The sequence below is a fragment of the Solanum dulcamara genome, chromosome 3 (genome assembly GCF_947179165.1).
Source record: "Solanum dulcamara chromosome 3, daSolDulc1.2, whole genome shotgun sequence".
NCBI lineage: Eukaryota > Viridiplantae > Streptophyta > Magnoliopsida > Solanales > Solanaceae > Solanum > Solanum dulcamara.
Window position 1 is genome coordinate 81857022 of NC_077239.1, and position 16519 is coordinate 81873540.

At 36.5% G+C, this 16519-nt stretch overlaps 1 protein-coding gene across 1 annotated transcript; it reads left to right on the forward strand.

Moving 5' to 3' along the window:
* Nucleotides 1-1557: 1557 nt before the first annotated feature.
* On the forward strand, nt 1558-16032 carry LOC129883350 (phosphoglucan, water dikinase, chloroplastic). Its single transcript, XM_055958000.1, has 19 exons — nt 1558-2003; nt 4570-5185; nt 6522-6608; nt 6683-6814; nt 7662-7787; nt 7905-8083; nt 8734-8818; nt 10697-10864; nt 10954-11006; nt 11300-11508; nt 11597-11715; nt 12282-12352; nt 12485-12602; nt 13026-13112; nt 13222-13308; nt 13629-13705; nt 13806-13971; nt 14126-14237; nt 14797-16032. Exons 1-19 carry the CDS (start codon nt 1792-1794, stop codon nt 15699-15701), a joined length of 3609 nt encoding a protein of 1202 aa, XP_055813975.1. The 5' UTR covers nt 1558-1791; the 3' UTR covers nt 15702-16032.
* Nucleotides 16033-16519: the final 487 nt, after the last annotated feature.

Genomic DNA, 16519 nt, shown 5'->3' on the forward strand with positions numbered 1-16519 from the left:
TGTATAATTGAACTATTTTTGTATATACTCAAAATAATGAATTTATAAAAACACAAACATATGAATTTTAAATAGTTATACAAATTATGTTATACAAAATTACATCATACAAAAGTTATACAAACGTGCAAATTATACAAACTAGAATTGTAATTAACGCTAAATGTTAGTGGAGAATTGTAAAGTATCTAAACTATAGCTATGTTAACTAATTAACTAGTATGTATTTGCTTATTTGCGTAAATCCCCCCCCCCCCCCAAAAAAAAAAAAAAGGAGAAGGGGATAAGTGGGCCAAGCCCACAACTAAATCGTCTCGTCTAGGATATTGGATTGGGCTTAAGAGACGCCAGGATGCAGGAGAAATGTACAAGGATCACTATTTAAGATATAGTCGATACTTGCATTATTTAAAATTTAGCCTTGTAGATTTCATGTTTAAGTTGCAACTTCAGTTCAATTGGTCTGAAGTTAGGAAAGCCAAGCATAATGTTAAGCCTTTAAGTTTAAAGTTTGAATGGTAATTCGAACTGTGAACTTTCAAGTTTAGAATTAAGCTTAACCAATTTTTACCTATAAAATCTTTGGGTTGAAGAAAAATGAAATATTAATATAGCAGGTTCAATTGAATTAAGTCTTTACACACATTGAACATAATAAGAATTTAGCAAGTACACACTTTTAAATCTATAATTTCATAATACAATGAATTTAATGAGTTCGATTTTCTAACTCCGAACACAATAAAACGGAGACAAAATTGCTTGCAAAGGATGGGATTGGGCTAAGGTACTACCAAATTCCCCTCCATGTCTAATTCTTTTGGCAAAATGCCAACCATTAGCTTCCGATTGAAAGAATTTAAAATGAACCAAACATTACATGCAATCATTCTCAATGCTAATAATATCTTCTTTTTTCTTGAGCTTCAATAGTCCACAATTTTCATGTAAGTATATAATTATAGCCTAATAATCATGAACCTATTAAACTAGAACATGTTACTCAAACCTAAAATTATTAATCATAACATTAATCACCTTAGTTATAATAATATTTCCTCTTCACCTGTGTGAAAATACACTCTTAACTACTACTCTCTTTTTATTAACACAACACACACTTCAATATTGAGTTAGCCTACAAGCGTTCGATATCAATTGAAAATAAATATTTGAATATATTTTTAATTCAAAGAAAGTGAAAGTTTCGATAGATAGAGACTATCATGTAGAGTTGGTGTATGAAACTCACGAAAAATACTAATTTAGACGTGTGTTTTTATCATACTTCATTAAAATAGTATCAAAAACACACTAAAAATATTTATCTTTTTGATTTCATATCTGAACCATTACTAATGGTTTATCAAAACATAACTCACTATAAATTATTTCATTTTCTACCTAGACAATAGTGATATTTTAAATTAAAAAAAAACTCAAACACCTAATAATTGAAATCTGTTTTAAGAAATAGTTAATAATAATTTAGATAGAAAACCTGCGGATTAATAATTCACGCATGAAACTAGTAAATATCAAAATACTCTAAAAATTGCCATGTGCGTTAACTACACCTATCCACAAATGGAGGGTCCTTCTTTACAATCCCATGATTGTTCGATTCCAAGTTTCTTTTTTTCCTTGTAAGATCGTTCCTAGGAATTTGTATTTGTATACTTCTCTTTGATTCCACTCTACCTTAAAAGCTAATCTTTTCTGTCTTTAATTAAATTTTACTGTCAATTTCAAGAACCAGTATACAGTTTTCACTGTTAATGTGCTTTGATAATGGATTCTCTGCATCTGTCACACTGTTATTCAGCTCTAAATGTGAAAAAGAGACAACCCCAGATCAAGATTTCGAAGCAATTCAATGTTGTTCCTCAAATAAGTCACACTAGTGTGAGAAATTTGACCATTTTGCCCACAAGAAATTTTGGTTTTTTCATGGATCGTAGGGTTAAAGGAACTGTCTGTGGGGTGTCTTCTGTTGAAACCAGGTACCTTTTTTTTCTTTGAATTTGTTTTTATTGAGATAGCTTATAGTGTATTTAATTTGAATTAAAGGTCAAAACTTTCAGATAAGTTCTTTATAATTTGGAAAAAGAAGTGTGTGTGTGTGTGTTTAAGTTTATTTTATGAGAAAGATGTTTTTGTTCTGTTCTCTGTGTCCATTTTTAGGTGTTTTAAGTTTGTTTTTGAAGCACAAAGTTTTAAGCTTGAATACTTTACTATTTAGAGAAAAATGGTGGGCACCTATTAAATTGAAATTAATATGATATGGAATTGTTAAGCTTAACTTGTATTAAAGGTCAAAACTTTCATCTAAATTCTTTATAATTTGGAAAAAGAATTGTGTGTGTGTTTAAATTTGTTCTATGAGAATGCTGTTTTCTTCTGCTCCTGTGTCCATTTTAGGTGTCTTTAAGTTTGATTTTTAAAGCCCAAAGTTTTCACCTTAAATACTTATAATTTGGAGAGATATGGTGGGCACCTATTAAATTAAAATTGATATGATGTCGAATAGTTAAGCTTTAGTTGCTGAAGACTGAGTATTTGATCTTCAAAATTTTGTAATTTTTTTCCTCAAAATCATCCTAGTACAGTTAATTTGGGAGAGAGTACGAACGAATTTGTTGCCTTCGTAAATTGGGCGAGTGGTCATGTGGTCTTTGAAGTCTGAAAATGAGATAGGAAATGCAGTGTGTAATGTGAAACTATAGTTATAATAGGGCTATGATACTGCTAAACCTTGGTACTGTGTTTCAAGCAGATGGTGCAACAGTGAAGTTCCTTTGTCTCTAAGTTAAGGTTTCTATGTTGGCTCCTGCCTCATTGGCTTACATTGATTTGGTTTTGCATTCTGGCGATCAATATGTACATGTGAAAGCTATTTCTAGTTCTGAAAAAGGAGAAGATACAGATATGCTGGTGAAATATTTTGGACATGTGAGGTTAAGGGACATGATTAGTACAAGCGAAGGAAGAAAGGCTGGAGGTTTCCTGCTTGGTGTTTGTGAAAGCATTTTCTTCTCATCTATAGCTGTTATTTTGCAAAAATGATTTCTTTTTGCAGTCTGGAGTTCGCTTCTGGCTTAAAGTAGTAAATGAAGTAGTTGCAAGTATTTCTTAGTGTTCTGTCTTGAGGTGATTGTAAGTTTTCTAGCGTCCACTTTCTAGACATTCTTGTTTTTAGTTTTCTTGGCAAAGCCATCCTCCCTGCGATACGGCAAGCAGAATAATCATAATCTTTCCTTTTAAGGTTAGAGTTTCATGGCTTTGCAAATTCAGAGTCCATACCGAAAGGGAAGTAAGAGTTTGATTGTAAAGTCAACTCCTTTGTAAAGCTATAGTATGATGTTCTTGCATTTAGCTTCTTCTTTACTATTGATGGGGAAAAGCCACAAAAATTTCCATCTAAAGTGAACAGGGCTTTGGTGACTACTCCGATTAAGGTTCAGGGCTTGGGTGTTGAGGGATGCTGAAGTACTTAATAGAGCCCTGAAGGTGCCACTACGGATGGTTGGACAAATATGATCTAGAGGAATTAGCTTTCTAGAGAAGGGTCAATTGGGATGACCTAGAAGGGTCAGTAGTCTTTCCAGGATAGCTGTATGGAAGGCAGTATGTAAATATCAGAGGATATTTCTGTCAACGTTGAGTGTAACTCTCAAGGTGCCTAGCATTTCTTTCGGGGTATGTTAGCACTTGGTGTGAGGGAAGCAAAATATTTCCGGGATTCTGGGGTTATTGGTTGTGATAACTTCAGATCCTGTTTCAAGTCTACTTATCAAAAAAATTATCCTCTTATACACCAATTATTATGTGGTTCAGCAAAATAACAACAACAACAACCCAGTGAAATTCCACAACGTGGGGTCTGGGGAGGGTAGAGTGTACGCAGACCTTACTCTTACCAAGGTAGGACGGTTGTTTCCTAGAGACCCTCGGCTCAATTAAAGCATAAAAAGCATAAAAAGCATCAAAAAAATGTCAAATACGGCTAAGAAATTAAGAGCGTTATGGAAAAATAAATAACGAAAGTGTCACACATAAAATAGAGTAATCAAAATATAGAAAGTAATAAATAATAATAGAAATAATAGAAATAACAGAAATAACAGGAATTGGAACACACGAAGTTGTAATGCGCTAATGCGCCTACGAATAGGGAAAAATAACGAGACTATGTACTAGCCTTCTACCCTAATGTGGGTCCTCCACACGCTCCTATCTAAGGTCATGTCCTCGATAAGCTGTAACTGTGTCATGTCCTGTCTAATCACCTCTCCCCAATACTTCTTCGGCCTACCCCTACCTCTTCTGTAACTATCCATGGTCAGCCTCTCACACCTCCGCACTGGGGCATCTGTGTCTCTCCTCTTCACATGCCCAAACCATCTCAGTCGCATTTCCCGCATCTTATCTTCCACCGAGGCCACTTCCACCTTGTCCCGAATAGCCTCATTTCTAATCCTGTCACTCCTGGTTCAGCAAAATCTTTGTTGTTATTTCACTGTTTTAACAATAGTGTTTGTTCCTTGACTAAAGTTTTTTTTGTTGCAGGGAAACACAGAATAAAGGAAAGAACAAAAAGAAGTCTGAATCAGCCAGTGAGAAGGTTCAGCTACGTTTTCGGCTTGATCACCAAGTTGAATATGGGGAGCACATTGCAGTTCTGGGATCGGCCAAAGAATTAGGGTCCTGGAAGAAGAATATAATGATGGATTGGACAGAAAATGGATGGATTGGTGAATTGGAAGTACGATCTGGCGAGACTCTTGAGTATAAGTTTGTAATTGTTGGTAAGGACAAGAATATGTTATGGGAAAACGGCAGTAATCGGATCTTGAAGCTACCAGAAGGAGGAAGTTTTGAACTTGTCTGTAAATGGAATGTGACAGATGAGCCTGTTAATTTGTTGCCATTGGATCCATTTGAGGTAGAGAAGGAAGTAGAAGAGGCTAGTGATAATAGAGCTACAATTACTACCCAGGCAACTGTTCCGGACGTAGTAACAAGTCCTTTTGTGGAGCAATGGCAAGGGAGGGCTGCATCTTTTGTACGTTCAAATGACCAGCTGGATTCTGAAAAAAACAGAAAGTGGGACACATCAGGTCTCACCGGAATTTCCTTAAAGCTTGTTGAAGGTGATAAAAATGCTCGGAATTGGTGGCGGAAGGTGAGAAGATGGATTAGATCTCGTCTTGATGGCATGTAAATTGACTGTGCCATAAAAGAATTACATCTGTGCAAGATAGCATCACAGTGAATCTCTGCTATTTATTTTCTGTAATTCATCAATCTGCATTGTTGGTATCCTCACTACTGCATATGTGTCTTCTTTTAAGCTCACTCATCACTGGTGTGTGAAGTCCTCCAAGTGTGTCTCCATTTAGCTATGGGTATATATATATCTCAAAATATATTTGCTGACCCCTCATGATGATTAATGAGTGGAGAAATGGTATGAAGGAAGAGAAGTAATGTGCAAAGAGGGAAGGGAATAACTTTCTTTGCTTTCTGGCTAAGATCAAGTGTGGTCACAGAGGGAAGTTGGAGAGAATATGTTTCCAGGAGATTGAGAGTTGTTTTTTGTAGAACGAGCACTTGGTTCTTATGCAAATTGACTAATGAACTACAATATTCTCTTCTTTCAGTTTTATTTGCGGCTAAGTAGTCCATCGAGAAAGTGATTGCTCTCCGTTTGGTGGTCAACTATACTACAAATTGCTTTTCATCCATCAGAATCAACACGCCAAAACATATCTTGAGATAGTTATACGAAAGTGCCTTTTCTTGTGCTTAGATGAAGCTTGAATTTGTTGTTCAGCTACATCAATAAGGATGGGAGAACTAATACTTCATATTAGATTTAGATTATTGTTATCCTCTGCCTTATTTAAGATGGTGGTTTTTTTTTTTATGCCGGTACAATGATATATCTTGAGATAGTTACATAGTGGCACCTGTTAGTGTGGTTGGGTGAAGTTGTTTCTTGTTGATACCAATAAGAATGATAAAACTGTCATTTACTGTTAAATTTAGGTTATTGTTACTGGCTCTCATTAGAGATACAATATGGAATAGAAGCAGATCAAATAGAGAAGCAGAGGAAGCATTAGCTTTTATAAACTAAAACTTAATTCTAGTCATTTGGCTGTATATGAACTCATAAGCCATAGCAAAATTATTGGCATCTTTTTGAAATATTCCCGCTTTCTCATTCTGTTTACTTTACTAATTTGATTATATGTTGCAGAGCTGAAGGTCAGATAAAATTCTGTGTCCTTAAATTTTTCCATATCTAAAGGTAGTTTTAGTCTTTCTCCATTGGACATAACTAAATATACTTTTTGAACGACGGTAAATTGTGTGATTAAAAAGTAGTGATGTTATTCTCTATTAATTGCAATTCTTGTGGTTTGTTACTTTTCCATTTCGTGAAAAGGTTCTAACTTAAGATTTGTCTACATCTCTTTATAATTAACTGTCTTCATTTTTTTTACCCTTTTTAGCTTGAGGTTGTTCGAGAACTAGTTGTTGAAAACCTGGATAGTTCACATCGCTTGGAGGCTCTCACGTATGCAGCTGTCTATCTAAAGGTCTAGTATATTTTTAGATGACTTGCTTGATTTGATTCATTTCTATCCCTACTGAATATTACTCTTGTGTGCAGTGGATAAACACAGGGCAAATTCCTTGCCTTGAAGATGGGGGTCACCATCGACCAAATAGGCACGCAGAGATTTCCAGGCTTATATTTCGTGAAGTAGAAAAAGTCATGAGCAGGAGAGACACTACACTTCAGGTGTTCAATCGTTAAGTGCACTCATTATGCTTATTTAATTTTTATTATGTCTTTGGATTTTTGAACACATTGGTTGCTCTTGAGAAATTAATTTTGATCTGTTGAACTGGTTCAATTCATTCTGCTAATTCTTATTCGATCTGTTAAGTGGTGGTACTAGTTGGTGACAGTAAGTCATAGGTGACTGGAAATCTCAACAAGGTATAGGGGCAGCCCATTATCTACCGAGGTTTGAACCATGCCTACTGGCCCTCAGGAATTTCTCAGTTATAAAAAAATGTGACTGGAAATCACACAAATGTAACTTCAGTGTAGACATAGCAGTGGATATTGATCTCTTTAGCATTTTGTGTGGGAAGACTTTAGTTGATCTATGTTTTATTCCTTGAGTTTTTTTTTGGAGCTGCTACACTGGAGAGAAAATGTTTGCTTCCACAATTGAGCTAATACTGTGGTTGAGTTTTTTTTCTTGATGATAAAATCCGCCATGCTTTTCCAATAAAGAAGGGTTTGAACTTTCTGACTGCTATTCTTTCTTAAATCTCATTAATATAGTTAGAAAGTTCCCTCGACAAAGTAACAATTAGTCAATGTAAGCTCTTGTTTTAAATATTATTAGATCATACATCTGCTGTCTGTAAATATGATTATGAGATTTCAAAGCTTTTGAGTTGAAATGCAAACAAAAAGGTAACTTGGTAACAGCATGTGGAAAGTTGAAAGGGAGTTAGAAAAATTATCGCTCTGTACTTTGTGTATATGAGCCAGTCATTATCTTGTTCTCGAGCTTTGCTTGCCTTACTCTTTTATGAGTGGCTTAGAAAAGTTTTCTTTTCATTATATGCAGGAAATACTTGTAATCCGCAAGATGCAACCGTGCTTGCCTTCTTTTAAAGCAGAATTCACTGCATCTGTTCCTTTAACAAGAATCAGGGACATCGCTCATAGGAATGATATTCCGCATGATCTTAAGGTTGTATTTTGAGCAGCTACGAAATATTTATTTTTAATTTTTCCTTGCATTCTCAATATTTCCATGTTTATTACATAATATTATCTGTCCTTGCTATTAAAAACAACCTTCCTTCAGCAAGAAATCAAACATACTATACAAAACAAGCTCCACAGAAATGCTGGCCCTGAAGATCTAGTGTCCACAGAAGCAATGCTCGAAAGAATTACCAAGCAACCTGGACAATATAGTGAGGCATTTGTAGAACAATTCAAGATTTTCCACAATGAACTAAAAGATTTCTTCAATGCTGGGAGGTATGACCTTAATCTGTTAGTTGTTTCAAAATATTTGACTTCTGCACAAAAAATCAGTCCTGATGTGGGATAAAAAGGAGATGAGTTTAGTAGATCAACTAATCGAGCTTCTTCATTGCAAGCATTTGGTCCAGTTCCATAATTTTGTAAAATAGGCTTCTGCCTGAACTGTTTTTCCCTACAACATTGTTTTTCTTTCCTATATTAACTTTTTTCTACCTTGCGGTGCCCTCACTTTATCAATTGAGGGGTATCTAGACATGTCTGAGAGATCAGTTCATATCATGATGTATGGACTTCATTGTTCGTTATCACACGTGCAAATGTGGTTCTCTCCCAAGGAGAAAAGAAAAGTGGATTGAGAGCATTGTTGTAGAGTCATTTTAAAGATATTGTTAAGTAACTTTTAGTCTGATTAAATATGCTCTTTGACAGTGAAGAAAATGATTTGGGTGCATGCTGTAGAATTTTTTCGTCCTGCATAATTGGTCACCCTTCAAGGGATATGTTTCTCCATACCTAATGCCAAATTATGAATGTCTGTATGGTTCTCACAGAATTGATTAGGTGGAATATGTTCCCATAAGAATGCTTGCACACTGGAAAATGAAATTTGCTTGACATGACATTTTTCTGTTCTTTCTTTTCAGTCTTGATGAACAGCTGGAATCTATAAGAGAATCACTTGATGGAAGTAGCTTGTCAATGCTTTCATCATTCTTGGAATCCAAAAAGGTCAGTGTATTTGTTTTGGTGATAGCTCTACCTAAGACAAGGTCCAAAATTTTTACGAATATGATGAGATTTTTAGCAATAACTGGGTGTTCTTTGTTATTATGAATGTCGTTTAAACTGTTAGGTATTTATGTACATAAATTTGACTTAGATGTAATATAGCGAAGGTTTATGAGCTGCTCCGGGCTTCTTTCATCTCTCTCAATTCATATGGGTCACTTACTCTGGTCCGTACCCACTCTTCAACTATCTCTGTACTCCAAGTCCCCTCTTCAGCTTATTCTCTCTCTACTTCAAACCCACTCTCTTCTAAACAAAAGGAAAAGGGGGAAAAAGTAAACCTAGAACTGTTTACACATGTGGGAAGGTGTAGGATATTGCATTGTCCCTCACGGTTGTGTAAGGATTTCTAAAAGAGTTTATAATTTCATGGGCAACGCCATCTATAACCTTAAGGTCTTGGGTTCGATGCTCAGATTATGTCACACAATTCTCAGATTATGTCACAATTCTAAAGCAAGAAATGTACGAATAATGATTGAAAATAGAAAAGATTCATTATGGAGCAAGACCACTAATAAACCATTGCACAAAAAACCAAGTTCTTCCTGTAACTTCACAATTACCAAACATCACTTATTCTAGAACTTAAGATATTTTAAGTTAATGCTCTTTGCATGACATACAAATTAATATCACAACCCTAAGTGTAGGTTACTTAATCAATCAAAAGTCAGGATTTAAAAGCTATTTAAGCTTTATTCTTGTAGTGGCATTAAATATCTCTTTCATCTTTACATTTATTTAGTCATCAAGATGTGCAAGGATCCTTGTTTTGCTTCGACTAGCCTTCTGCTAATAAAAGTCTAGTTTCTTCATTTCAATGGTTCATTAGTATACTCTTGGAAACAGGAGGTCACGGGTTCAAGCCTTGGAAACAGCCTCTGGCAGAAATGCAAGGTAAGGCTGCGTACAACAGACCCTTGTGGTCGGGCCCTTCCCCGGACCCTGCGCATAGCGGGAGCTTAAGTGCACCGGGCTGCCCCTTTTAATGGTTCATTAGTATACTCTTTTCTCTTAATTTGCGAGTTAGGAAATAGTTAGTGATGGGATTGGAGAATTTACAAGGCAGACGTATGGTGAAACTAGTAGAAATATCAAACTCAGTAAGACCCTCCATTTCTTCTTGGTGTGTGGTGTTTTCATCTTCTTGAAGGGTATTGTTTTGTTACATTGCATGGATGCGTAAAACCATAAAAACCCGTTCTATCCACCACTGTGATGTGATTTAAATTTCATGTAAGAGTTCTTGTTCTGAGCGTCCTGGAGAGTATATTCAATCTTTTCCTCTTCAAGTTTCTGGTTTGTTTCACATGTTTGACTATCTCGACTTTGGCTCTAAAGGTACACTACTTTCCGCTGAAGGGTGTCTTAACTTCAGGATTACTCGGAAGCCCCATGCTATAATTGATACCTTGTTCTTGCTAAGTGACTGAGAAAAGGAAAAAAAAAAAAGAAAGATACTTCTTGCTGAGTGGTGAAAAATTTATCTTTTTTTTAGCCCCTCACTTAGAGCTCCCACCTTTTTGCTCCCTTGGTGATTCGAACCCACAACCTTAGGGTTGGAAGTTGATGGTGTTTAACATCTGAGCAACGCCCTCGTGTCATGATTTTTCTAATCTAGTTTGCTTGCGATGAGATGCATCTTTAGCTTTCTATAGACCTGATGTTTCCTTGAAGAGAAAGCATATTTGCAGCCTCAATTGTTTAATTCATTAGTGTTGGCCTCTTGATTTTTTCCTGTAAGCAAGGATCTCTTTGTTGGATAATTCCTATTATCAAAGCTGATGTTTATTCTGGTTTTGGGGTCTCTCCCAGGAATTGACTAGATTGGATGAAAAGCATAATGTTGCAGAGACTGAAAGAACTGGATTTCTAGTCAGGACTATTAACTCTCTGAATGCTCTTCGTGAAGTAATTACCAGGGGTCTTGAAAGTGGCCTCCGAAATGATGCTCCGGATGCTTCAATAGCTATGCGTCAGAAGGTATGAATTGCTTACATGTACCGACACTAAAGTTGTTATTGATTCCCGTTACTTGAATCATCCAATACTTCCAACTTGTCATTGTGCAGTGGCGTCTCTGTGAGATTGGACTGGAAGACTATGCATTTGTTCTTTTGAGCAGGTATATTCTGAATGCCCTATGTGTAGGGAAGGAACATGTGGGTGTGTTGCAGGGGAAGTACTAATATGATATTGCTCCATTTCGTATTATATTTCCCGTTTCCTGACAGTAAAAGTTTTTAAAAATGTAAAGTTGAGGATAAGTCGCGATCAATTTAACATAACAGTTTCTTATTATCTTGATTGCTTCTCTTCTTCATTTAAGCATCAGTTGCACATGTTTTATATTCTTCCCATTTATTGTTATTACAATCTTTTTTTGTCCCGGGCTAAGAATTTTTCTTCGAAATATAGGTTTGTGAATGCAGTTGAAGCTCTGGGAGGAGCTGATTGGCTTGCAGAGAATGTAACCGCGAAAAACGTTAGCTCTTGGAATGATCCAATTGGAGCACTTACAGTTGGAATCCAACAGCTAGGTCTATCTGGTTGGAAGCCCGAGGAATGCAAAGCTGTTGGAAATGAACTTTTGTCATGGAAAGAAAGGGGTATTTTAGAAATTGAAGGTATCTTATTTTAATCAATGATTTCTCATGCATACAATCAAGAATGGATTAGCAATCCTGAAAATTTTTGTGCTTATCTTTACTGAAGGCAGCGAAGATGGTAAGACTATATGGGCATTAAGACTAAAAGCTACTCTTGATAGAAGTCGAAGGTTAACTGAGGAGTATTCCGAGACACTTCTCCAAATATTCCCTGAAAAAGTACAGGTATAACAGCTGTTAGAAAATAATTATTCCCTCCATTTTAATTTGCTTGTCTTACTTTCCGTTTTTGTCCATTTAAAAAAGAATGCTTCTTTCCTTTTTTGGCAACTCTTTGATTTTAACGTTCCACATGGCATGTTTTAAGACCACAAGATTAAAGGGCATTTTGATATCTTTAATTTAAGACCACAAGATTCAAAGTCTTCTTTACTTTCTTGAACTCCGAGTCAAGTCAAAACCAAACAAACAAATTGAAACGGAGGGAGTATTTAGTGGCTTCTAATCTTTTATTTTTTCTCGTGGTATGGGTTTAGCTATTATTTGTAGTTCTTGTGTTATTATCTACTAGTTTGGAACTTTTATTTTTAAAAACTCCATTATGTGGCATGCCTGTAAGCTATCTGAATTGGACAGTTACATTTGGAACAGATCATGATATTGCTTGGCTAAGTCGGTTGGAAGGAAATTGGTTTTCTTATATCAGCCCTTAATTTATTCAGTGTCGTTGACGTGCTTTTTAATGAAGAGATATATAAACTGGGATTTCAACTGAGTTTATGGTCTTGCAGATTTTAGGAAAATCTTTGGGGATTCCTGAAAACACCGTGAGAACATTCACTGAAGCTGAAATTCGAGCGGGGTATGATTGGACAAATATTTTATTGTTCTTAATAGAGTTGCTCCAATCTTATTCTTCTTATTTCTGTCTGACAGAAGATGTTACTATAAGTTAACAAAGGGCCTAACTTTGTAAAATACATGCCATTTGTAGTGTGGTTTTTCAGGTTTCGAAGCTTGCTACACTACTTTTGAAGGCTGTTAGAAGGACAATTGGGTCTTCAGGATGGGACGTTCTCGTTCCAGGAGATGCTTTTGGAGAGCTAATACAGGTGAATGTTATTGTCAATCTCTTATTCCAGAAATTTCATTATATAATAAGAGCTCTAGCTGATATTGCACGACAAAACTGGTTAATTTGATCGAGGTGTGTGCAAGCTGGCCTGGACACCACAGTTACAAGGAAAAAAGAATTGGTTTATTTGCTAAATATAAGGTTTTTTGGTCGTAAAATAGTCTAGAAGAATTCATTCTGATCAAGCAGGGAAGCACTTAGGTTGATCTGAATGCTGATATTTGCAGTGTGATATCTTCTATCCAGTTCAGTACTAGTTCTATGTTTTGACCGTAACTCTATGCTGTGAATTGGATGTTCTCTTTTTGAAATTTTATCCAAGGTCTATCTAAACAAGTTTTATGTAGTGCTGCTCGTATCCATTACTGGAGTATATGTTGACTGATTACTTACATTTCAGGTGGATAGAATTATCCCGGGGACTCTACCCTCATCTGCAACAGGACCTGTTATTCTTGTAGTGAACAAAGCTGATGGAGATGAAGAGGTTACTAGCGCTTCTCATCCCTATGTTGCTTCTGCATAATCCTAAGGCATTAGAAACTTATGTATTACTCAGAGAAGGATACTGAATGGCGTTGTTGACCCTCTTACAGGTGACTGCAGCAGGGAGTAACATATCTGGAGTTGTACTTCTACAGGAGCTACCTCATTTATCTCATCTAGGTGTTAGGGCCCGGCAGGCGAGTTCCGAGTTTTGGCTCCATGTCCAAAAGTTAATTATAGTATCTTGCTTTTGGTATCTATTGCGGATTAGGGTAGAAGGTTAGCGGGTGGTGAAGTGCTGTCTTGCTTTTCATCAGGTTTAGGTTTGGTGGTTTCTGTCGTAGTATTAGCCTTATTCTTGTAGTGTCTTTCTTTTGATATCTATCATCGTCTGTTGTTTATTTATTTTGTTTAGGTTATCCCACTATTTTGTATGTTGTTGTTGTCCAGAAGTTAATTATAGGCTTCCTTTTATATGAGTGTTAGTTATAGAAATGTTACATATTTTTGATTGCAGGAAAAAGTAGTTTTTGTGACCTGCGACGATGATGACAAAGTTTCTGATGTAAGACAACTACTAGGAAAATATGTGAGGTTATTTTCTTCAAACCTTTTAACTCACTGATGATAATAATGCATTAGTAGTTTCTTTATTTTGTCCTCAATTTCCTTTGGCTTTTCCCTTTGTTTTCAGATTAGAAGCATCATCAACTGGTGTAAAGTTAACTGCTGCTTCATCAGAGAAGGGTGGTGGTGTTTCTCCAAATAAACTTCCTTCAAGTAATGCTTCTTCTGCAGGTGCAGCCTCATTAGACAGTAGTGCTTCCTCAATTGCCATTAAATCATCTCAAAATACAGAGGTAAATAATTGGTTTCCGGAAAATAACCTTCTTGTACAAATATGTTGGACTGTAGTTATGTTCAACCCCTCTTTTCTTCCCTTGCTTTCTCTTTATTCTTTCTTTTCTATTTTTCTATCATTTGCTTATCCAGCTGCCAATGTTGTACTTACAGGTTGGACCTACCAGAGGTGTTATTCCTCTTGTTGATGCAGATATACAAAGCTCTGGTGCAAAAGCTGCTTCTTGTGCTCAATTAGCTTCTCTGGCCACTTCTTCTACTAAAGGTAGTCTTGGTTCTTTGCAGGACAACCCTCTCGTAATAATGTGTTCTTTGTTGCTGTAGCTGAAATATTTGCTCTGTTTAATGAGCATCAGATGATTTATTTAAAAATGAAAATTTCACTAAATGTTCTTGCTCCCTTTCTAAAACAGACACTCAAGCTTGGCCTCAGCTGATAAGTAAACTTTGAGAGTGCACATTTAGACACCTCAACTTGGTCTCAACTGGCAACTAAACACTCCAACTTGTTCCCACTGTGGCTTGTGGACACCCAATGCTGACGTGACACATAAATTTTAGGTGTCTAGAATGATCATTTTGTAAGTTGGCGTATTCAACTGACATAATGGGGACGAGTTGAGGTGTCTAGATACGCATACTCAAAGATTGATTTCTTACTTTCCAGTTGAGACCAAATTTGAGTGTCTATTTATGTATTATGCCTTTAGTTTTTGTGTTTAGCTTATCATAGCATAAATGATGGACTCCATTGGCGCAACATAGATGTCTTTGCGTCCTTTTTATGCATTTTCTTTTTTGTCTGATAATCTATCTGATTACAGTTTATAGTGACCAAGGGGCGCCAGCTTCATTTAAAGTTCCTGCTGGAGCAGTTATTCCATTTGGTTCCATGGAAACGGCATTGGAAACGAACAAGTTAATGGAGACCTTCACATTGCTTGTTGAACAGATAGAAACAGCTGAAATTGATGGTGGTGAACTTGATAAACATTGTGAGGATCTCCAGAAGTTAATATCTTCTCTGCTGCTTGGACAAGATGTCATCGAAAGCTTGGGAAAAGTATTCCCCGGTAATGCACGTTTAATAGTGCGTTCAAGTGCTAATGTCGAGGACTTGGCAGGGATGTCAGCAGCCGGACTTTATGATTCAATTCCTAATGTTAGCCCTTCAGATCCAATAAGGTTTGGACATGCTGTAGCCTGCGTTTGGGCCTCATTGTATACTAGAAGAGCAGTACTGAGTCGTAGAGCTGCTGGTGTGTCTCAGAAAGATTCTACGATGGCCGTGCTAGTGCAAGAAATGCTTTCACCGGATTTATCTTTTGTCCTCCACACTCTGAGCCCAACGGATAACAATCATAACTTTGTTGAGGCTGAGATTGCACCTGGACTCGGTGAAACACTCGCTTCAGGAACGAGGGGTACGCCATGGCGTCTGTCTATTGGTAAATTTGATGATACAGTACGTACACTGGCATTCGCCAACTTTAGCAAGGAGATGGTTGTAGGTGGAAATTCTCCTGCTGACGGAGAAGTTATTCAATTGACCGTGGATTATAGCAAGAAACCTTTAACAATCGACCCCATTTTCAGACGTCAGCTTGGTCAGAGGCTTGGTGCTGTTGGTTTCTACTTAGAACGCAAGTTTGGCTCTCCTCAAGATGTCGAAGGATGTTTGCTTGGTAACGAGATTTTTATCGTGCAATCACGACCTCAACCCCAGTGAGATCTCGCTTTTGCGCTGAACCTCTTCACAATAGTGTTTGTAAAATGCAGCATCTCTCTGAGGTGTATATAGTTGATTAAAGAAACTTATACTAGTCCTATACAAGTAAAGGGGGCAGCTCGGTGTACTAAGCTTTTGCTATGCGCAAGGTCTGGAGAAGGATCGGACCACAAGAATTTATTGTACGCAGTCTTATCCTGTATATCGTGGCTGTTTCCACAAGTAGTTTATGATAAATATTCTCACCCAGATTGTGTAATCTGCTGTACTGGCTGAGATCATACTTTCATATTATTGTAGACATTAATAAAGTTGGATCACATATTAATTAGCTGCTTTGTTTTTTTCCACTGACATTAATGATATCAGTGGTCTCTGTTACCTCAAGTTTTCTTTTGCTTGGAGTTTTCATCTCAGCAACTCCTCATATTATTTCGAGAAATTAACATAAATAGCTGTTCGTTCAAAAAAAAAAAAAGGGCAGATGTATGATATATGTATATATATTGTGTATATTGGATAGAGCCTGCAAATATTTTTGACGGAGCAGCCAACTACGACCCCCCCCCCCCCCCCACACACACACATATTGAACGGCAGATTGCAGTTTCAATGATCAAGACTGCTTGCATTTTATGTGGCATCTTTGCTTTTTTAGTCTGTTTCAAGAAGAAAGACACATTTCTATATTTGAAAATTCATTAATTTCTTGTTTTAACATTCTTGACGTGCTTTTGCGGTTGAAAAAGTATTATAACATGTTTAAGACTATAAGCCTAAAAATATACTTTGATACACGCAAGAAATCTATCTTTATT

Bases quoted from the DNA above. Each gene is read 5' to 3' on its own strand.
- LOC129883350 (XM_055958000.1), top strand. From the start codon at position 1,792: ATGGATTCTCTGCATCTGTCACACTGTTATTCAGCTCTAAATGTGAAA. The intron at 2,004-4,569 runs GTACCTTTTTTT...TTTTTGTTGCAG, and splicing joins GTGTCTTCTGTTGAAACCAG to GGAAACACAGAATAAAGGAA. The intron at 12,353-12,484 runs GTATGATTGGAC...TGCCATTTGTAG, and splicing joins GAAGCTGAAATTCGAGCGGG to TGTGGTTTTTCAGGTTTCGA.